General features: G+C 36.4%; 1 protein-coding gene across 1 annotated transcript in view; it reads right to left on the bottom strand.

Moving 5' to 3' along the window:
- LOC149802301 (uncharacterized) overlaps nt 1-21647 on the bottom strand; it is a 197752-nt gene extending 176105 nt beyond the window's left edge. Inside the window, exons 1-2 of the mRNA XM_089956728.1 lie at nt 21478-21647; nt 7729-8324 (exon numbers count right to left, since the gene is read on the bottom strand). Of these exons, the coding sequence (XP_089812854.1) occupies nt 7729-8306 (578 nt within the window). The 5' untranslated portion in view covers nt 8307-8324; nt 21478-21647. The remainder of the gene's footprint in view (nt 1-7728; nt 8325-21477) is intronic.
- Nucleotides 21648-24673: the final 3026 nt, after the last annotated feature.

Here is a 24673-nt window from a genome sequence, read left to right as displayed (position 1 = left end):
GATAAACAAACAGCATATTAATGTGAATTTATGTCTTTTTTGATAACTACTCATACTCCTGCTGGAACCGTGACATTAGTAGACCTCTTAAAGAAACCATTACACCCAGCTGTGGGCTGTAAATTACAAGCTGACTATATTTGTCAACACACATTCCTAATGCTAATACCATCGATTCTCAGTTGAAAAGAATTCACAACTTAATTACACAAATGATGTTCTATGTTCCTTTGCTAATTAGCCATTTATTAACATACATTTCTATACACAGAAAAAGCAATTCTCACCATACATAATAAAAATCACTGAAGACAAATAAATTCTCAAAATGCATACATGAATAATGCATGAAATCTTTAGAATACATGATTGCTATAATATTCAAGACAAATAAATTAAATCTCATAATGCTATCAGAATAATACATGAAATTCCAATACTACACGATTTCTTTTACATTCAAGACAGATGAATGGATGATTATTTTCTGAACTGGAGGAAAACTGAAGCATTAATTTAAAAGAATAACTTCAACAAGTAATTACAAACTTAACATCAATGCGTATTTTAAGTGACCGAGACCATACCTTTGTTTCCTGAGCCCTTACTCACTTATCATCTGAGAATTCTCTGTCTCTTCTCTGACTCTGGGCTCTCAAATTTCCAGACCCCCTGTCACTTGGGTGATTTATTTAATGAGTACTTTTTACTGATCTTTGGCAGAAAAACTCAGACTGCCTAAACTTCACTGTATGACACTTAAACCATGAAAATGAGTCTAGAATCATTCATTTCACTTAGCCAGTCATGATTAACAGTCATGATTCAGTTAAATCGCTATGATGTCTGCAGTCTAGCAGTTTTTAGTGATGTCTAGCACTGGGGCATCATGCTGCAGACATGTAGTGTCATGTCCCACCAGTCACATTATCCTGACACCAGGCCAACCAGTCCCGACACAAACCTCTTAATGCTGAGCACCTAGCGAGGCAGTTAATACTATTTTTCTAAGTCTCTGGTATGACTCGGCTCGGGTTAGAACCCATGACCTCCTGCATCCAAGGCGGATGCTCTAACCATTTGGCCATTAGAGAGGTCCTTGAACGGACTCAAGTTAAAATTAAATTATGTATTTCAAACAAGATAGGTTCACCATCACAAGCTGCCAAGTTATCGTGAGCCTAACCCATACATCAATCTTAATGGTTACTTGTCATATTGACCACGACAGAATGTGCTGTGAAACTATCGACAAAATTTTGCACCATTACAATCATACTCCCTTACATTCAATCCTACAGTTTACATTGCAAATGTATGCCAACAGCTGCCATTCTGGACATTTGGATTATTTACGAAACAAGTTTTTAACGAAAAGATGAAAATACACGTTTTTTCATTTGTAATTTCTCAGTCAATTATATATTCGATCCAATCGTAGAATAGATAAAGTCATCTGAATAGATTTGTTTCTTTTTAGTAAAGAAAATTCTGCCAAACAAAATTCAAACCACACTGGCAACATATCTGAGGCATATTTTTGTCTCACAGAAATAGCCAAAGTATTCTAAATGTGTACTTCAATCAGTGCATATGAAGTTCAGGTTACATGAAAGATTCTATATTACTCCTACTCCAACTCCCACCCAGCCATGTATCCAGATTCAAAATCTTTCTCCCACCCCAAGACCCAACCAGCCATGTATCCAGATTCAAAATCTTTCTCCCACCCCAAGACCCAACCAGCCATGTATCAAGGTTCAAGGATCTGAAACTTTCTACGTGATTTACTCTTCCTCTTTAAGTACAGAAGATATGATCATCTTCTCTCAACAGAAATGTTCAAAAGAAGTAATTGAGAGAGAGAGATAAGACAAATCACAAATTTGTAGCAAGGCTTGGTTAAAGCAATTTCTTCTCTCATATTATTGCTGTGCACCTTATTTTAACCTTTACAGAATTTTAAAATCTGACATTAAAACATTCTCCAAATATGATATTAAGTGAATTGAAAACAGAATAATATATTTTTGAAAACTGAAAGGTGACAGCAGTACAATTCATCCAGATTATGAACAAGTTGCATTGATCATCAATATTTTAAAAAAGAAAAGCAAAAGCTTGATCAATGCAAGCATATGAGTCCTGCTGCTGAGAATATTAACACTTCAGGCTTTCTTTGCCCATTGAAAGTATTACTTAAATCAATAGTTCTTGAAAATAGTTGCAACCATGGCACACATGCAGCCCACTTCCAGGTATTCCATGATTAATAATATGATACTGTGGACAGTCCTTAATTTGGAAAAAAACAACCTTTTCAGTAAAGTTGACTAAGAATCTGCAACCAAGAAATTATTTCTATTCATGAAACATACTTTAGGCTGCATTATAATAATTATCACTCACCAGGGCTCTATATGGTACCTTTGGTTAGCTTATCACATCAAATTAAAATTCTGGTTTTTTTCAAAGACTAGGAATATTCTGCTGCATATTTACTAAGCAGACCCAAGTTAAAATATCAAACACTCATTAAAACCTATATTTGCTTTTCAGTAAAGAAGCAGGAATCTTACCATCATTAAAAAACATTATTTTATGCATTGGATGTGAAGTTGTCAATAAAATTATTTAGTATGTCACACCATGTGACTCGTAGCATAAATTGCCAGGTGAATTTTGGGACTTGAATTCAATTTATGTACTTAAAAGCAAAAAAAGGTTGTACTGCTCATTAGCAACTTAAGTACTGTACTGTTAAGTATCCAAACAGATGGTAAAAATAAATGTTTAAATTAGAGAGGAATAAATATCCATTACTATGAAAATGGAGGAACTTTTCAGTGTATAATGGCTGATGCATGGCAGCCAGTATATTTGGTGAAGGAAGAACCTGGAAAACCTAGGAAGAACCACCACCCCATGGGAAGATACAGCTTTCCCACATACCTATACTGCCTAAACTGAGACTCAAACCCACACAGAGACAGGTGAGACATGAGTGATCTGTAAAGGCAAGCATCTCAAATCATTTAAAGCCACCCAGGGCACCATTTCAAGGACCAGTCCAAGTTTCCTCTGACCCATGTCACCCCATTTTTGATATTTGGACATTTATGTTGGGGTGTAGGGTCAGAGTCCATTCTCTATTGAAATGTTGGAATTCACCGACACCATTTGGTGTCGGCATGGGGTAGCCGCTTACTTAAGCCGGCCCAGCAAACTTGAATGACCTTTCATCGTGATATACCTGCATGAAATCAATAGGAATATAATTTATTTTCTCAAAAATCGTGAGCACAGCATTTGTCACGTCTTTAATCTGCTGACAGATGAGACAAAAGTGCGTCGTTGCTGAAATTTGACTTGGATCTGGTCATTTGCATTCTGAGTCACATGACTAAACAAATCTTGCAACCTACATGTCAATGACTTCTACAAATTAGATCTATGAACCCTTATGGGTTGTGGGACCTTCCACCTCAGGGTCCATGGTCCATTATGCTCCCAAAGGCTAGTGGGCCTTGCCCTCACAGTCAAAGTGATGCTGTGGCTCATGTCCCATAATCACCTCCTCCCGCGTGTGGCTTCCTCTCGGAAGGCTAATATGTTACATCATCTTGGGTAGACAGAAGTTTTTATTTCTCCGATATAACTCATGATGAACCAAGGACCCTGGCGCAGACTGCTCCTATACTCCCTCCATCAAGGCCAAAATCAACTATGAAGAGAACTTAAGAAATAAGCTCAAAATGCACAATTTAAATAAAGTTAGTGAAGTATAAAATATTGGTCACAGTGAGTCAGGGACCTATGTTTAAGATGTACATGTAGCACTCATCAAACTGCAATGCTTCGCAAGTTTTATGATTCTAACCTAGATCTAACAATATTATAAAGCAAATAACATATGCCAGTAAATGTACATGACAAAAAGATCTTGCATTTTTTGTAGGATAATACAGATGCATACAGTCATCTGGCATGAACACTTCAAAATATGGGTCAGTGGCCTACTTTTTTAACAAGGGTGTATTAGACATCAAGATGCATCCCTTCATCAATTTTAATGAATCTCTGTATAACAGCATGGATGCTGGGTAAAAAAATATTAAGTTATAAGTAGAAACTTTACCAAACCCAGTAAAAGGTCACAATGACTTTTTGTTCTTGTATGGGTGTGGTAAAAATAGATGTCTATCAGAGATGCATGCAGTCACCTAGTTTGATGATTCTACCATGAAAAGACCTTTATAAATAACCATAAAAAAACAAAATTTAAGCAACATCAATAAAGTGTGACTTCTTTATTGCAAGGGAATGTTATGAGTATGGTACTAACAAAGATGCATTTTGGTGATTCTAACATGAAGAGAGCATGAAAAATAAACTTCAAACACACCTACCATATTTCATAATTCCAGATACAACAGTATTTATCAAGTGTACAAAAAACATGTACCATGCATGTACAACTAATGTACAAGTATGTACCACTTTAACTCCTCAGCCCCCTCCCCAGGGGGTAGATGCTATGAAAATCACACCAAACTGCTGCCTACTGCCTAGGAAGAGAGCACATTTGACATTTAAGTGAGGTGCTTTACCTGTGCCAAAGCCGAAAATGGGACTAGTAGAATACTACTTTGTCAAGATCTTTAGAATCACACAAAACAATGATGTTGAACTATGTTTTAAATAATGAAGATGAATTTAGATAATGATGATACACAAGGAAACTGTTTATAATTGGCTGTCAGATTTCCACTTTGAATTACATGTACAACACAGTAATTATTCATGATTCATTTAGTAAACATATCAATTATGTTGTTGTTGTTGGGTTTAATGCCATTTTTCAGAACACGATAGGCTATACATGGCAACCAGTATTAATGGTGAAGGAAGAACCCAGGAAAACCCCGGAAAGAATCACCGGCCCACGAGAAGCTACTGGCAAGCTTTCTCACATACCCACATGGCCGAATCCGAGACTCAAACCCACGCAGACCGAGGTGAGATGGAAGTGATCCGTCACGGAGAGCGATTTAGACCACTCTGCCACTTGGGGCCCCTTATCAATTATGAAATTAGTCTGAGATACCAACAGGACACATACACTGTCACATGAATATAACTGAGTTAAAACCAAACTTTCTAACAACTATTAAAAAAGAATCACTTTCAACCTGCTGTCATCTTGTCACACAACTGGAATGAAGTTATGAACTGATCAATGTTAGTTACAGATAATGAATAATGTTACTGGCACTGATAATTACTTAATGTTACTGGCACTGATAATTACTTCATGTAACTGGCACTGATAATTACTATAGGAACATCACTCAGCCACACATTAAATAACCTAAGAAATATTAATTATGGGAATACACATCAGTTTGATGTGTTTGGTGATTTGCCTCTGGCAGAATGCATCACATATATCACAACAGCAAAGGCTGAGATTGTTCCAATTGTGACTTTGTCTCTTTATGCCACTGTATTGTTCCATATGAACGAAAGTAGGACATAATGAAGTTCTCAATTTCAACGAATTACACCTGAGGTTCCTTTCATGACTTGATGAAAAAGGCCAAGGATATTCTGAGATAATTACTTAACAATGTTACAGGTACTGAAAATTACTTAACAATTTAAGAGGTACTGATGATTATTACTTTTCATTGGCAAAGAGTTCTTTCTTGCTGAAAAGAAATTGAAAAAATTATCCCCGACAACAGAACTGAAAAGCAAATTTTTCATAAATACCAATTTAATTTCACATCAAAAGATATGAAACTCTCTTTTATTGGGCATTTCAATTGTAATACAGAACCAAATGCATTTGTTACTGGCTGAAAACTGCAGAACACAAATTTATAATAAAGAGTATGAATCATCTAGAGGTTTATCACACCAATAAAAATTCAGTACATGTTTGATTGTATGGATCTACTTCTTCGAGTATTCTCAATTTAAGTACTACCACCTCAAAAGTTTTGAAGTCAAATTGTTTGTGTAAAATGCACACAGATGCAGGCTATTATTTAGAGCTCTGACAGACATATTCATGAACATACAGCCCTACAATGTACCCTTTCCACATTTCAATTTATACATGTACGTTATACAAGGAAATTGCAGTAATTCATGTCTTCTGTTTTTCATTGGCCTTATCAATATCAAGCTTGAAATTCAATAAATAAAGAGGTTACTGTGCATAAAGAAATGGGGCTTGGGCTTACAATCATGGACTATAACTCTGGTAAATGATGCAAAACACGAACATCAAACTCAACCAAGGTCTAATGAAAATCAAGCTGCATACCAAATTTGTCTGAATACAAATGTGATGGAAAAAAGTGGATTTTTGTGATAACTGGAAGCTACAACTCCACCGCAAACAGAAAGCTGGCAATCTTGCTCTGCCAGTGAACCACAATTATCAAGCAGCATGCCATTTTTCTTTTAAAATTAAATAATAACCACGTGGTTTCTTTTGTAAGAAAGAAAATGAATGGGTCTGACAACTAGGGGATATATCTACTAAACAATGATGCAGAAGCCTGATAACCGAATTCTGCTAATAACATGCTGCATACCAAATTTGGTTGAAATCAAGTGACTGCATAGAATGATGCAGAACAATGGAAACCAAATTCAGTATCAGTCAGCATATAAAATTTGGTTGAAATCAATAATAATTGTGGGAGTTAGTGTCTCAGAAAGAGGCATATCTGATAATCAGGGGCTATAACTCTGCTAAACAATTACGTTTAACACTGACAATCAAGGTCTTCCAATTTCTCATCAAGAGCTAGCAACATGCCAGATGTTATCTAAATTCAATAACAGTTAAGGAAGCTCTTTACGCTGAAACAGTAATGGGACAGACAGCTGGAAGGAAGGACAGACTGCTGGAAGGAAGGACGGACAGCAGGAAGGAAGGACAGATGGAAGGAAGGATAGATGGATGAAAGGAAGGACAGACAGCTGGAAGGAAGGACAGATGGATGAAAGGAAGGACAGACAGCTGGAAGGAAGGACAGATGGATGAAAGGAAGGACAGATGGCTGCCAAATTTAATAAAACATTAAGATAATATACAATTTAAGCCACAAGAATTGCGAGTGGGCACTATTTATTATGGAAAGTGTGGAACTACATGTCGGATCACTGTGCTCTAAATAAGCAAAGTACTGGCATATTTTACACAGTCAATTCAGGATGCATCAATTGTTAAATCTATTAAAATTGTGCAAACAAATGTAAGCATTAAGTCCAAAGTTGTCAACATTATTTGCTCCAACTGTAAACTTGTACAGTCCATATGCATGGTTGTGCATTCTATCATTATAAACTATTGCATAGATTTAAGTTCCAGATGTGCTATGTACATCAGAAATGATCATTATGAGAACACTCACTCAAACTGACCCAATATATAAAATGCACCCTTAATGAGTCTTTGTGACTTGTCACTAAGCTATTTGTCTTGTTCAGAAAGGCATGGTAAACATCTTGATATTACGAACCAGTCTTCTTGTGCAACTTTGGCACTTTGTTGTGATGACAAATACCCCATCAAATTTCAAGAAACACTATTAGTTTTAAACCAAGGAGTAAATTAATCAATTTATTAAATTCGTATCTAAAGCACTGAATTCTCAGATAACAATTTATATTATACATAAAACAAATAAGGGGAAAAAATGACCTTACCTAGTTTTCTGAATTGTTTCCATTTCAACCAACTTGCCATTTATCTCCAGAATTTCATCACTGACCTTAACACGGTCCCGTAAAATACTCCCCTCTTGAACTTTTACAACTTTGATTGCCAGGCCTCTCTCACTGAGATCATCAGTAGATCCGTAACATTTATCACATCCTTTTTCATTGCCAATTTTGTCTTTGAAGTCATCAATCTTGCTTGGATGGGAAACAACTCTGTCAATTTCAATACCTAGACCAGCTAATGGAACTTGTAATAACTGTACACAAAAAATTTGGTCCCTACGTGGCGGTTTTGCTGGGGGACTTTTCTCAAGGTCCATATAACTGCAAGAATCCTTTGCTGAATTTGGTACAGTTGAAGGAAGTGTAGAACATTCAATTGTGACTTTATATGCACTCATCCGAGGATTGTATTGCTCAGTGTATGTGTTTTGAGATTGACTGCGACTGTACTTGGCTCTTGGAGCCGACTTTCCCAAGCTTCCTTTTCCTTGGAACTTGAAATGTCCTGATGATCCAGGAAATATTTTCATTTTGCTGAAGTAAGTTTTCAGTGTATCCATTATTAGTAGCCTCTTTAGCTGTAAAGAGTGAGAACAAAACAGTGAGAACGAGGCCACAATTAGTTTCATAAGTAACAAATTTGAGAGTGATGAACCTGAAGACACTAATGACAGAAAAACTGTTGTCAGAAAAATGGATGCAGCCCCCATGACCAACCAAAGGTACTACACAAATAAAAATCATTTTGCAATTTCACATCTAATGTCCTTCACCTTTGACCTATTGATCACTATAGGGAGCTGCCCTCTTCAAATATAATACAACTATAAAGATGATAAAAACTGTGTGCTGGGAAACTTGGGGAAAGTAGGTTTATTGTGTGGAACCCTAATGGACAAATTTAGCTCCTGCAGCCTTTACCTCTGACCTTGCAATGCAATAGGAAGTTGCTTCTACCCAATGGAATGTCAAATTCCCACTAACTCACAAACAAATACATATGTAGTTTTGTGCATTTAAATATTTCACATTAGGACATCTATTCAGACATGTTTAATCTTGGTTTGGTTTGGGTTGGTTTTGTGGAGTTCAAATCCAACAAATTACAGGCCATACATGACATCCAGTATTGTTTTTTGGTGGAGGAAGAATCTGGAAAGACCTTGGGAAGAACTGTCCATCCAAAGGAAGCTGAGAAACTTTTTCATATCCACACTGGTCAAGCTATGACTTGAACTCAGACACAATTGAGTGATCTCTAAAGGTGAGTGCCTTAGACCAGTCAGACACCTGGGACCCCATTTAATCCATCCATTCATGTCACATGTCAACCCTTTCAGTGTGGGAAGCTAAGGCAAGGGTTCAGTGGTTAGTGTACTCAACTTGTAATCAGAAGGTCATGATGCAACTTTCCATTCAATTTCCAACAATCATGTAGAGCATTTGCAAAGAACACATTCCTACTTAGTTCCACCCACCCCAAAATGGCCTGAGTATGGGTGCCCACACATGGGGGCAAGGTGGGAACCTGCCCTGCCCCCACCCCACACTTCACCTCTAAACAATGTTTTGGCATACATCCATAAACTTAATAGCTGACCACTACATGTATTCTAATATCTCTTTTCTTACCCAGTAAGTGTGTGTGTGTATGTATGTATGTATGTATGTATGTATGTATGTATGTATGTATGTATGTATGCATGTATGTATGCATGTGCATACACAGTCATTGCATTGAGAGGGGATCTTAACAGTTGCTAAGCTGTGACCCTGAGGCCACAACTGTAAACTTTATGCCCAGGACATGACCCAGTAGTCTCATCTGAATCCACGAATGCCACCACTATCTGATATTTTTAAGACTTAGATCAGTGATTATGGACTACAATTTTACCACAAGTTGATCTCATCACTTGGGAGTTTAATTTTAAATATATGCCAAACAGCCACTACCCCTTTGTCCTCACTCAGGGCTGGATCTAAACTCTAAAATGGTTCTATGCATGAAAAGACCGCCCACAATCATATCCTAAGATCTGATATCCCTTTTTAGACCCATACTGGAAGAGCTGTGTCACATTAAAAATGTATGCATGTTATGGACAGGCTACAAGACATTATAAGTGTATGTATGTATGTATGGACTGCAAGACATTACAAATGAACACTTATATGGACAGGCTGTACGACATTATAAGTGTATGCATGTATGGACAGGCTGCAAGACATTACAAGTGTATGCATGTTATAGACAGGCTGCAAGACATTACAAATGTACACATGTATTGACAGGCTGCAAGACATTACAAGTGGATGCATGTTATGGACAGGCTGCAAGACATTACAAGTGTATGCATGTATGGACAGGCTGCAAGACATTACAAGTGTATGCATGTTATAGACAGGCTGCAAGACATTACAAATGTACACATGTATTGATAGGCTGCAAGACATTACAAGTGGATGCATGTTATGGACAGGGTGCAAGACATAAGTGACCACATGTATGGACAAGCTGCAAGACATTACAAATGAACACATGTATAAACAGGCTGCAAGACATTACAAATGAACACTTGTATGAGCAGGCTGCAAGACATAAGTATGCATGTTATAGACAGGCTGCAAGACATTACAAATGTACACATGTATGGACAGGCTGCAAGACATTACAAGTGGAAGCATGTTATAGACAGGCTGCAAGACATTACAAATGTTCACATGTATGGACAGGCTGCAAGACATTACAAGTGGATGCATGTTATGAACAGACTGCAAGACATTACAAATGAACACATGTATAAACAGGCTGCAAGACATTACAAATGAACACATGTATGGACAGGCTGCAAGACATTGCAAGTGTAAGCATGTTATGGACAGGGTGCAAGACATTACAAATATACACATGTACAGACAGGCTGCAAGACATTACAAGTGTATGCATGTTATAGACAGGCTGCAAGACATTACAAGTGTATGCATGTTATAGACAGGCTGCAGGACATTACAGATGAACACATGTATGGACAGGCTGCAAGACATTATAAATGTATACATGTTATGGACTGGCAGAAAGACATTACAAATGTACACATGTATGGACAGGCTGCAAGACATAACAAATGTACACATGTATGAACAGGCTGCAAGACATTACAAATGTACACATGTATGGACAGACTGCAAGACATTACAAATGTATACATGTATGGACTGGCTGCTGAGAATCACATAATCTGCATCCTTTGTTCTAAAAATGTGGGAATCAATCAATCAATCAAGTTTTCTATGTGCAAAGTTAAAAAATCTCACACTAATTCATCTGCCCTTTTATTAGACATCTCTGTCCCTATAATTTCTACTTCAGAGATGCAATAATTATAGGAAACAATATACCACTAAGGGATCCAGCATTTAATTTCCAGTTGGGGGTGGGGATGAAAACATTTCCACCCCACCCCCAACAGCTTGAGAATTTTTTTTCTTTGAGATGTAGAGAGAGAACTATCACAATGGGTACTTGGGTATTTGTCAAAAACTTTTAATGACAATCAATAGACTAATTTAAGCTGTATCAAAAAGCATCTGCAGCATCAAATGCAGTACACTGGACACTAAATATATGCATTACGCAACACAGGTAAATGAAAGTGACTGTACAAAGAGCATATTGTAAAATCTGGGTGCTCTAAGGGTGTTCGCTTGTTGATATCATGGATGACTTGTATAAAATTTACAGACGTATCCTAAAGAACTGGAGCTGATTTCATTGTTTTAATGATGGTCATGAGTCCATGAATGACCCATGTTCTGGAAGGCTTGTCTGAAAGTGGAAAGTGGCCACTGTATAGAGGCAAAAGTGTTCAGTACACAGTGGAATATTTTTGTTGTTGTTGTGGGGTTAAACGCCATTTTTCAGCACACGATAGGCTACGCATGGCAGCCAGTATTAATGGTGGAAGAACCCGGGAAAACCCATGCAAGAACAACCAACCCACGAGAAGCTACTGGCAAGCTTTCTCACATACCCACATTGGCCGCATCCGAGACTCGAACCCACACAGACAGAGGTGAGATGGCAGTGATCCATAACAGAGAGCGCTTTAGACCACTCGGCCACTCAGGGCCCCCACAGTGTAATATATTTATATTATCAAAGACATTGTAATATACAGAAAGTCATTTGAAAAAAAGGTTTGTGCAAAATGGGACACACAATAGTTCATAAAAACAGACTTAGGCCGAAATTGCTAAACAGGTATTCAACAAAGATGAAGAGTGACAAGATACATTTGAAAGAGATCATACGTGATGATGAATGGATTTATTTTTCTCAACCCTATTCAAAAGAAAATAAAGTTTGGAACAGAGAACACAAAGCATTCAACTTTGTTAGACTGTCAATAGAGTTTTATATACATTATTGTTTTATGTAAAAGGCCTGGTCATCCAGGTACAATGTTATCGTCACTGGACATTTTTGTGCCTCCAAAGTGTTGCCAGAGTTCTTGAACACTACAAAACTAACTATCCACACAGTATTGATCTACTCCAAGACAGTGTACCAGTAACTAAATCTGCCATCATAACAGACTTTCTAAAGAGGCACAGCATCTGACCTTGACCTCTATACAGCCATGAGTAATCTCCAAGTGATTTTTGGCTGAAACCTTCTACCAAAGATTTGCTGGATAACCTGAAAGTCAGGCCATATGGTTGAAAGTACAGTTTTTCCAGTGTATGACCATCATACAAACCTGTGAATACGAAATATGCATTTATTAATCAGATAGACTGAGAAAATGTGTAGAGTTGGATGGGGAGTATTTTGAGGGGTCATGCACTGACTAATGAAAGCGCTTTATTATGAAGAGCACTAATATTCTGAACTTTTAAATACCCTTGAATCTATTATATTATTTGAAAAAATTAAATTATCTTGAGATAAATGAGAAAAAAGTTCCTGTTCCAAATAAAATTCCAAGCCCCACTTAGAAAATGAAATGGTTAGTCCCTAAGCATTAAGAGGAGATATTTCTACATGGAAGATCCTGCCAATATAATAAGACTTTTCATAATGGAAGTGAGAGAGACTGATGGCTACACAATTTCAGCAATCATGTATAGTGAAAATATAAGTTCTAACAACAGAAAAATATGCGTGGACAGGCTAGTGGATAACTATGCATCAATCATTTCCCATCAATCCCTCAAATATTAGTATGCAGTGTGCAGAAACACTGCGTGCCTTATCAGTACACCTGACAGGTACATTACAGGAAGCCAGTACAAGTTTATCTTCTTGAAACACTCATTAATGGGAAACTTTCACTTGCTCCCATTTCTTCCATGGTCCATTTCATAGGCTGCCAGTATATTCATGACCCATGTGTCCGCTTTCTCATTATTTAAATTCCTATTTCACAGAACTGCAATAAACAAGCTCCAAGTATAAATACTAGCAAGTGATCAAACAATCAAATTCACACTTTCTAGAACATTCTAAAGTTTAGCTTTTTAGCCTGAACTGTTTAGTATAAGAACTTCCTATATTAAATTGCTTAACTTAGAAAGTATGTATGTATGTGTGTATGTATGTATGTATGTATGTATGTATGTATGTATGTATGTATGTATGTATGTATGTGTATTGTGCAATTGACCCTTGTCCACAATTGAGGGTAAGAGGTTCAGCCTACCCCACCAATGTCTTTTTTTTAATAAACAACATATTACATAGCAAATTTTACTATATGATTGGAAATTGTAATTTTCATCTATGATTGGGCATTATATATATAAAAATTATTATTATTTGTGGGTAAACAAGTTTATTTTGTTTGAGTTCTAGATTCAGCCTTGATTCTAAATCCATGAAGATACCAGATACAAATTTTGCTTACAGTATGATGGAAATAACCATTAACATCACTCTCATCCTGGTGCTCATAGTATGTCTTTAGTTTTAATACATGTTTGAAGTAAACAAGATTATTTTATTCCTATCCTAAAATCAGTCTTTACAGGAATCAATTTTAGTTGTGTTTCAGTTAACATTTGAGAGAATTTATTTATTTAAATTAATCCTTGGAATTATAAAGTGCTAATTTCAGACTAAATTATTATTTCTGGATTATTGTGAATTTATTTAGAGACATTTTAGTTAATATAACTGTGATACATTAAGATGTTAGCACATTAACACCATTCCAGGCTATTGGTACATCTACACGTTCAAAATTGGAATTTATTCAGAACACCACTGGAATTCATATAGAATACTTTTTACTTTTGGACTTGTGATAGAACTATCTGGGATTTGATTCACTATTATTTAAATTCTTTTCAAATTTTCACTTTGTATTCTTGGAAAACAATTATTTGTTGAATTTTACTAAACTTGTTTGTGTTTACTCTGTAGTGTTAAAGACCATAGAGTCACAACAGAATATGTGTGTGTGTGTGTGTGTGTGTGTGTGTGTGTGTGTGCAAGCATGCATGTATGTACTGCATGTATGTATGTATGTATATATGTATGTATGTATGTATGTATGTATGTATGTATGCATGCATAATTTGTACAAAATATTCATTTACAGTGACAATTTCATATTTCTTCGATAAAACATTTAAGATCAAGTCAAAAAAGGAAGACACAAAATGCATACATTTTTAATGCTTTCAGTAATAACCCTAGGTAATAGTCCAGGAGTGGGAGGATCATGGGAAATGATAGGTAATACAAACTAGAGGAATCTGTCATTGCAGACATACATATAGTGATATCATTTGAAACACACAATTCATGACATGTATTGCAATGTTGTGATGTCATAATGTATTTTTGTGGTACCATGTAGCCAAAATGACATTTTTAGCATGCTAAACTTAATTATGGAATAAAAGAATTATAAACATTTATCAACTAAAAAATGTATCATATCAACCTCTGATATGTATCATATCAACCATATAGCTGTATCTAATTGAAGCAGTCACATTAAAGTAAATGTGAATCGATAGAGCAATTCAAATTGCACTAAACTTTACCCAAATATCTCCCATGTCTGCATGTTTTCTTCTCTATTATTTCAATGACTTATTACTGGCAAGCAAAACCACAATTACACAGATGCTACCAATAAATTCCAATGGCTCAATTTTCTACCAATACATAAATATGCTTCCTGTAATGCAGGCATTGCAGCCTTTTAGACCTGCTGTGTCAGGTCGTCTCAGTTGTAGAGTGCTGTGTACCAAGTCATATTCATTCATTTAGTTTAATTATGTCTTTCAGTACATATAATACAAAACTACAACTCGAACTGTGTGCCTTTCCAAAGAGTTTGGTGTGTCACCATTGGCACATGTGCGATAGTTGCTTAAACCTTCAATAATGGTTAGCCAAGCAATGGAGGAACTGTTACTGTGCAAGGAATGTTTGATCTTGAAACCGTTTATTCTGTGTACACAAGGTCTTATAATCCTATAAATGAATGCATTATTGCAAAATCCATGTTATTTTCAAAACATCATGCTGAAATGTCCACAAATATCACAATCATGTACATATTGTTTTGAAAGTGTACTTTAAAGTGGAGTTGACCATTTCTTTTGGACTGGACAGTTTCAATCAAAGAAAATGATGGAGAAAAGGTATGTAGGTATTTACATGAGGAATCAAACTGAACTTTTTCAGTATTAGCAGCATTTTGATTGTTCTAATAACTAGAGCAAAAATCAAGCAATTTTCAATATGCACAAGCAAGTTTCATATTTTGAACACAAAATATCACTAACAAGAAAAATCTAATTCATTTTTTAAAGCCAGCATTATCGTAGCTAGCAAAATACTAGACCTCTAGTGGCAATTTCAAGCTGTAGATGGATCTGATGGATTAAAACAAACTGTTGGTAACACTGAACCCATATTTATTTTTTGGTGATCCACTCATTACTGAAAAAAGCACCTTATTTTTTTGGACTTTTAAAGTCAAATAAAAGGATATGGTATGTACTATGGCAGCAGAATCGTGTACATGGTTTGTACAGTTTCATGGCAATCCATTCGCCTAGTGGTTAGAGTGTCTGTCTAATACTTTTGTGGGAGGTCTGAACCCTGACGAAGTCATGCCAAAGACTAATAAAAATGGTACTAACCACTGCCTCTCTTGGTACTCAGCATTAAGAAGTTAGTGTTTGGACCGGTTGGCCTGGTGTCAGGATAATGTGACTGGGTGGGACATGATGCTATATGTCTGTGGCATGATGCCCCAATGCTTGACATCACTATAAACTGCCACACTGCAGACATCATAGCGATATGACTAATTTTTTTTAAAAGCTATGTTAAAAATCCAAAGCACACACACGCACACAACTTTCTTCAATGGTTTCTCAAGGATATCACAAATTTTCATGGAATATTTATTTTAAAAGAACCAACTTTCTAATCTTTGTTACCTTACCGGTATTTAATTTTGTTTCAATGTGCATAACTGGACAGGCTATTATCACTAGTGCACTGGTTATATGTAACTGGACTGGTTATTGTAACTGCACTGCTTTAATATGTAACTGCACTGGATATATGTAACTCGACTGGTTATTATTTAAAATCAATACCACAAGTGCATGACAAAACTTACACTACCTCACCTGCCCTAAGAATGAAATTGTCCACAGAAAAAGACACAACTTCTGCAGAATAAACTTTGGTATTCTTTAGTTAATCTGAGGAGGAATTTGCAATATCAAAGAGCTGTTAGATTGAGTAAGTGCTTAACATACAAACATTGTTCAAGGACATGCTTATATTTTCAGAAATATAGGACTCTTCAAGGCCATGGAAGTCAAAATGTACCACCTTATAGTGAGATGGCCTTATAATGAAATTCAATACTACCTCATTATAACACTCTCCATGGCAGCCATATAGTATACCACCTTATAATGAGATGATGTTATAATGAAATACATTAGACACTATTCCCTCAATATAACACTTTCCATGGAAGCCAAGAGTATATCTCCTTATCATGAAATGGTTTTGTAATGAAATACATTATACACTATTCCCTCAATATAACACTGTCCATGGCAACCAGAGTATACCACCTTACAGTGTGACTACTTTATGAAATATATTATACAGTACTCCCTCATTAAAACACTGTCTTTGGCAGCCACATAGTTTACCTCCTTATAGTATGATGCCCTTTTAATCAAATACATTACACAGTACGCATTACAACAAGAGGTGAAACAATACACCTCTGCCACAGAGCGATCTGATTCATGATACACAGCCTACAGTACATTATTGATACACATATCAATGTGATGGTCTTTTCATGTTTAGAAGTTCTCTCAGTGGAACAGTTGTGCCATTTTACATTTCTAGCATGCAGATTACAGACTGACACCGACTTATCATTTGTACATATGCCATTCTGATCCATGACAAGATAAAATTAATCCTCAAAAGCAGACTACATGTAAGGTGTCAGTGATGTTTATTTAGCTGTATGGTCAATCTCCATTTAAACAGGTGCAAGACTCGTCTTGGTCACCATGCCCTTTGTTCTGCACTGCATAAGTGCTTTTAAAACATTACTGATTTCATGTCCTCACTTTAATTTGGAACTTGGTATTATGATGTTATCTTCAAAACAGAAGAAATAGTACAATTTCCTTGTGCAAGGAAAATCTTATTTAGAGTAAGTCTAATTATAGAAGTCAAGAGGACTGACAACCAAAACCTTCTCATTGTACCTCCTGGAGATGCAAAACAATTGCTGCAAGCACAGAAACTCATTTGTGAGTGCAAATGAAAATTACTGTCAACACCCAATCCCCTTGAACTAAAAATTAACAAGGTAACTATAAATCATGCAGTTTGAAATCTAGCCCCTTGCCAATTCTGTGCCAATTTTGTTTTACCCCATTGGCATTTTAAGTTGGTGATTACATAAAGCAGTGTACAGAAGACATTTCCTAACTGGTTCCCCATTTTCAATTTAAGTACTCTACAGATTATTTTAATAACCATTTTTTGTGCAAAGATTCTCTCTTGCTTTGTACATACATGTATTTAGGTTGAGTTTGGATGCCAATACTTCTGCTGTGTCATGCAGTGAATAAGCTACAGTTACCCATTAGTACTTACTGGTGGTGATTGTTTTATATTGTTTTATCAAGTCCAGAATAAAACAATCAGAAATGAATGTAACACACTTCACTGCATGACACACCAGAAGTGAACTCATATTTGATACAAGTAAACTAAATGTGAAGCTACGGCTATGTGCTGATGTAACAAAATAATTCACTGATTTCAAGATTTCAAACCACTCTAGTTAGTCACCCTGTGTTTGGTACTTTGTAGAAGGCAAGTCGGTGTTGTCAATAGTTTTTCTTTGTTAGTGACAATATTGAGTGTTTGTGCCTACAACATCTAAGATGAATTCTCAACTGAAAGAATAAAAAGGCAGAACAACTAGTAATTATTCTTGACTGCTGAAAATTAACGGAACCTGTACAGGACAAGTATTGCTTTTGATTAATTCTTCATCTCTTGCATTGATTCTTAGAAAAATATTGATTCATCAATTTATCATTTCACCAATAATCACAACTCTGCCATGGAAGTGTGTATTACCTTATGGTGAGACTGCAATTTCATACTACATACTAAAATGGGATCATTCCCTACCTACTTTATAAGAAACAGTGTTATATATACTGTATGTATGTATGTTCTCTTCAGCTTTTTTTCTACATTATTAGCCACAGCCAGTAATGTCACATCATCACAAGCCACAAATGACAATCCACTATACTCCTTTATCTCCTGTGGTGGCCCTGAGATCTCCTAAACAAAATTATGTCATCAACAAAATAATGCAATAATCTCATAAACACCAATTAAAGTGCCTATTTATTGGAGACCATGTTCAGAAGACTGGCTCATTCAAACAGCATCAAAAGTTCCTGCAAGGTCATCACTGCAAAAACATTTTACTCATACACAAAATGATTTGCTAAACAGATTTATGCACAGTCATCAGAAATGTGGAAATTTCAGCACAGGAAGCCATGGGTGATAAAAACAAAATAGTAGATTGGCACCTATGGCTTGGGGCAATCATAGCATCAGAAAAATTACAAAGGTATTGGAGAATTTGTCTGTCTTTTCTGTACTGTGACTAAAATTACAATGGGGTTGTTATCTAAGCTGTTTCTGAAGTTTCAAGTTTAATTTTATAATCCATGTAAGAAATATAGTCAATTAACAATTAACTGGACTAAAGAAGTAAAATTATTAACTACCACAGGGACAAAATACAGATATAGAGCTAACCCACAACTTGCAAGATAGTTCTTTCCATGGTCATGTAAGTCTGTGAATACCTGTATATATTCTGAGCCCCCCCCCCCCCGCCCCTGATTTGTGCGACACTGTGCTTATATATAGATGGGCAATTTGTGATGGTACTGGTCTTTGCGCCAAGGCATTGTAGTGATCCTGTTCCTCTATGATAAAACATCTCATATACACATCCCACATCACAAGATGACATGGAATCGTCTTAAGCATCTGTTTTTAGATCAAAGGATCATCAACATTTGAGCAACAGGGTATCCCTACCTGGGGCTAATTACCTTATTGTATTGCCTATGGAAGATATTTCTGAAGGTGAAATTTGGTGTTTTGATAGAGGGAATATTTGTTGTTTCTCAATCTTATGAAATGTATACAATTTTAAAGGTTACTTAAAACTGTAGCCCCAGTTTCCTCTGACTCTTCCAACACCCCAATATAAATGTTAAAATAGCTCAAAGGGGGTGGGGGGTGGGTGGGAGGGGAGGGTCCGAGGAAACTTGCATCAATATAATGTCAAATCCCTTCTATATATCATTTTACCCATTTGTTTGAAAATAAATCTACAACATGGAATAAAATCATGTCAAAATCCCCCCATGAGTTACTTTTTTCAAAATGAAAAAAATAATAATAAAGTTATAAATTATTCACTGTTGACCATAGGTGCCGATACAGAGGAGCAAAGGGAAGGAGGACACTTGCCCCCCCCCCCCCCCCATTTGACATTCAAACAAGTTTTGGCCTACATCCGTAAATCTTGGTAGCTGACCACTACATGTTTGCTTCCATCCCCCAACACAAAAATATTCTGCGGGCGCCACTGCTGTTCGCTGATGCGCCCATTTTTATGCACAGTTCAAAGCTTTTCGTTCAGCACAATTCTTTATTATAACTAGCACACATCAGTACATTTTTATGTATTTTACAAATGTAAAGATATGCATAAACTCTTTAAATTAATAAATTATAACCATGTAGTGTGGTTACAGATCAGGTACTGTTAGAAACAACAAATATATATTTTTTTCTTTGATAGCGGTACTTACGTACTGTAAAATAATGCATCAAGTGCTTGGAATTCCTGCTAGTAAGACAGCTATTTGGTGAGACGGAGAGATATGCCCCTGTATAATTCTAGTCCCAGGTGTGCGTACAATAAACTCACACGTGCCTGCGTGTGTAATCCTGAACAAGAAAACTCAATAACACAAAAGAAAATAACGCCTAAGCTGATGGACCATCGGAGCTACTATTTTATTTTCAGGGGTTGTGTGGGCCCGGAATTTTTTTAAAGCCGGGCTATTTTCTTATGTTACCTCAATAAACTTTTCGACTAATATAATGGATATAACAATGATTATTTTGTGGTTGTTGCTATAAATCAGAGCAAAACTGTTTTCAAGTTACTTCCGAGCTGACACTGGAAAAATTCACAGACTCCCAGTTTATCTCCTACCCCACCGTGCAAAAACGATGACATTTACAGGGGCAGATTTAGGTGGGGTGGGAGTCAACCACACATGCCTTTTTATCTAATAAAAAAAAATATTTCCAATGTAAAAACGGTAAAATGTAATCCTTTTACACAATGCGAACCACCTATTTAATCCGCGTGTGTGTGTGTGTGTGTGTGTGTGTGCGTGCGTGCATGCATGCGTGTGTGTGATTTGGATTTTTAACGAAGATATAACAATTTTTAGTCATATCGCTATCATGTCTGCAGTCTAGCAGTTTACAGTATTGCCTAGCACTGGGACATCATGCCGCAGACATGCAGCATCATGTCCTATCCAGTCACATTATCCTGACACCAGGACAACCAGTCCAAACACTAACCTCATAATACTGGACGCCAAGTTGTTAGTACCATTTCTATGTCTTTAATACGACTCGGCCGGGGTTCGAACCCGCGACCTCCCGCATCTGAGGCAGACGCTGTAACAAATTCATTTGAAACAATCCTGGATAAGGTGGTACTATAAGCTCATCTTACTGTACAGTTAACAAACATGTACTACGCCAGTGACATATTTATTATAAAACTGCTTACCTCAATATTCCTTCAGGCCAGCTGCATGCCACTCACAAGCCTGATATACGGTTTTTAGAATACCCCCATGCTTTATCACTATCAAAGACACGAAACCGAAACAAAACAAAAAAGCAAACAGGTAAAAATTTCCTCTCAATGACACGTTAAGGCTGCGTCAAACATATACATCTTATATGCGGCTGAAAGAGGAAGTAGCACAATTATTTGTCAATCTTCCTGATAGCCTGTTGCGAGACGGGCCGTGAGCAATATACATGAATAACCCGTGCTAGATAAATTCACCTACCAATATAAAACCAATATTCCACGTGTTCAGTCTTTCACATATTCTCACAATTCGTCTACTTCTAAATGTGTGACGTCTACAGTGTGAGAATTAATGGTCGATCTTTCCTGAAATGTAAATATGACTTCCAAACTCCATCATCCGAAATGTTCTTTGACTTGGGAGGCTGAAATTTCCTTACAATGTTCAATTCTTGAGCGAGGAGCCAGCTTGCAGAGTTCTGATTGGCTAGCCACAATAAGTGTTAGCCAATCAATGGATGCATAGATGGCTTGGGGCGGTAGTTGCGAGAGGAACAACACAGCCACGTGGTTTGAAAAGTCGCATCTTTCTGTTGATGTGCGCGCCTGTTTTAGACACTTAATGTTGAGCTTGTTTACAAAGTAAATACTTCATTATCTACATCACATTTCATCAGCTTATGTTTTAACCGTATTCGAATGCAGCATAACTAATATCGACCATCTGTATCTTCAACAATATTAAACGATAATGACAATGATGATGAAAATGATCATATGATAACGATGAAAAGAAAAAGAAAACGAAGGAGGATGGTGATTTTAAAAAAAATCACAGCGATAATATTTAATAACAACATGGTAACATTGTCATTATCAAAAATATTTGTATATTTCGCAAAGACCAAAACTGACCATACGTACAAAAGCAGGCATGGGCCGTATCCGATATACAGTCTATACCGTATATGTAGGTGAACAAAGATGCGAACATGGTGACCGTCACCCATGTTTGCCATTGCGTAATACGCCCCCAAATTAGTGTTTATTCTGTCAAAGCTACATTTTGTTTCAAAAACTAGCGCAGACACTGATTTGAAAGAGCATTATGCGACGGTAGACAATGGTTTAAATTGTTCGCAGTTGAGTGAGCGTCATAGAATGGTAAGTACCGAGTATTTTGCCATGGCTTCGAACCCTAAGCTCTGTCTGGTGTATATCGATATTAATTTATATATGCCTTGCTTTTTTGTCATAGGAATCGGAGTGTATATGTATAAGAGGAGAGTTATTTGCTGCGTTGTCATGGGTGTATGTCTGCTACGTACGAATAGTTACACATTTTCGGGAAGATGTTCGCATGGTCAAAGACATACGAGTTTGTGAGTACCGGCAAATCGATTGTTACTTTAATCCGCAGACCTGGGTTAAAATTTTAATAGGAAACAAATTAAAAATTCACTAATATGTCTGATAATATTCGTACTAGAAATAACAAAAAACATTTATCTTAAATATATTCCAAAACAAGTAAATGTTAATCACTTCACAGTAGATAGGACGAATACTTTGCATGTAATTCTTTGTATCGTTACTTACGTCACACACATCTTTAAAGAATACCAGTGCTATACAAACTTAAACAATGTCAGTTCTGATACACCTAAAGACGTATTTACATCATAGTGGACCGTTCCGGTGGCCTAGTGGTTACAGCGTCCTCCTCCGATGCGAGAGGTCGCAGGTTCGAACCCCGGCGGAGTGATGCCAAAGACATAAAAATGGTATTTACAGCTGCTTCGCTAGGCGTCCAGCATTAATATATTAATATTAGGACTGGTCGTCCTGGTGTCAGGATAATGTGACTGGGTGGGACATGATGCTGCATGTCTGCGGCATGATGCCCCAATGCTAGACAACACTATAAACTGCCAGACTACAGACATCGTAGCGATATGACTGAAAAAATTGTTAAAGCTACGTTAGCAATCAGATCAAACACATACACACATGGCTGTGTATAATTATATTATTTAGATGTTCCATTTTGTACATAGTTAGCTGACGCAGCATTACTCATTTAATAGCTAATGCGACTATTTGTTATGTTTTAAGACAGTGTATTCGGGAATTTTATAAATCTTATGTAATCTCTGTTAGGAGGGAAAATAGTTTTTTATACATACATACGTACATACATACATACATACATACATACATACATAGTCGGATACATACGGTAATCAATTTGTAGCACAATGGACATGATAATAATTCATGTCTTACATATTTAGAAGTGAATGCTGCGTTGAGTCATCTTCATCAGCCGGGATTTCAATGACATCACTCATCGACCCATAGGTAAATACAGCTCCACATTTATGGCAACATAGATAACACTACAGAAATAAACTGATCAAAATGTAAAATGCATTTATGAAATTGGCTAAGGTTTTGCAATTCTGGAACGCACGTACTCTCTCTCTCTCTCTCTCTCTCACCCCACATATACGTTCAGACATAAGATTCGTATTTATGGATGGTGTGATATTATATCATCTTTAATGGGATTTATTATAAACACTGATACATTTTTGTCGTATGCATATTTATTAACATATACTTTCTTTACATAAAAATTCAGAGAAACTTACAATGATAGTGAATAATCATTTCTATTTCGGTGGAAGATATGTATATGTATTCAGAGAACGTCCTAATTAGGTGTCATTGTTGTTCAAGATTCCATGTCATAATTGTAAATCACTAGGACAACGTGAGAAGCATTTTTTTGCGTACATGTAGTTTGTATCCATAACGTCAGAAAGATAACTTCTAAGTAACAAGATGGCATTTGTAATTAGTTAAGCTATCCGAAGTCTCAAGCGACGAAATTGTGAAGTAATGATGCCCCACCCCAAACCTGAAGGGTAGGGTTGAGGTTTGCTCTCATATCTGTATGCTACATGGCTCGTTAGAGCCCATCAATTATTTTTTCTCACATCCTCCCTTCTCCAAAAAGAACTGAAAAACAACTACAAGAATAACAAATCTTCACCCTACACACGTATCACGGACCCCATCGTTCCCCCACAGCATGCCAGTATTCTCATACTAACCCATTAGGATGAAGTTGTGAGAGCATATGCAATGCAATGTTACTAAGTTAAGAATAATTATTACATTATTATTGTTTGTTTTTGTTGCTATTTTCTTTTATTTTCTTTACCTCAATATATTTATAAAACTATTATAATGGATAACTGTTTTTATCTTCTATAAATCAATTTTTCAGTCCATTTGAGGGTCGGAAATTTTTGCCCTAAAACTTCCAAGCCCCCGATGAAATGGTCTGTCCTTATTGTGTTATTGCTATTTGCTATAATTACTAACAGAGTTATATTTGAAAAATGGAGGCAATAATAATATTAAATTTACATGGTTTACCTGCAGAT

Source organism: Sinohyriopsis cumingii, chromosome 4, assembly GCF_028554795.1.
Source record: "Sinohyriopsis cumingii isolate HCF-2022 chromosome 4, ASM2855479v2, whole genome shotgun sequence".
NCBI classification, from domain to species: domain Eukaryota; kingdom Metazoa; phylum Mollusca; class Bivalvia; order Unionida; family Unionidae; genus Sinohyriopsis; species Sinohyriopsis cumingii.
This window is presented reverse-complemented; position numbering and strand designations above follow the sequence as displayed.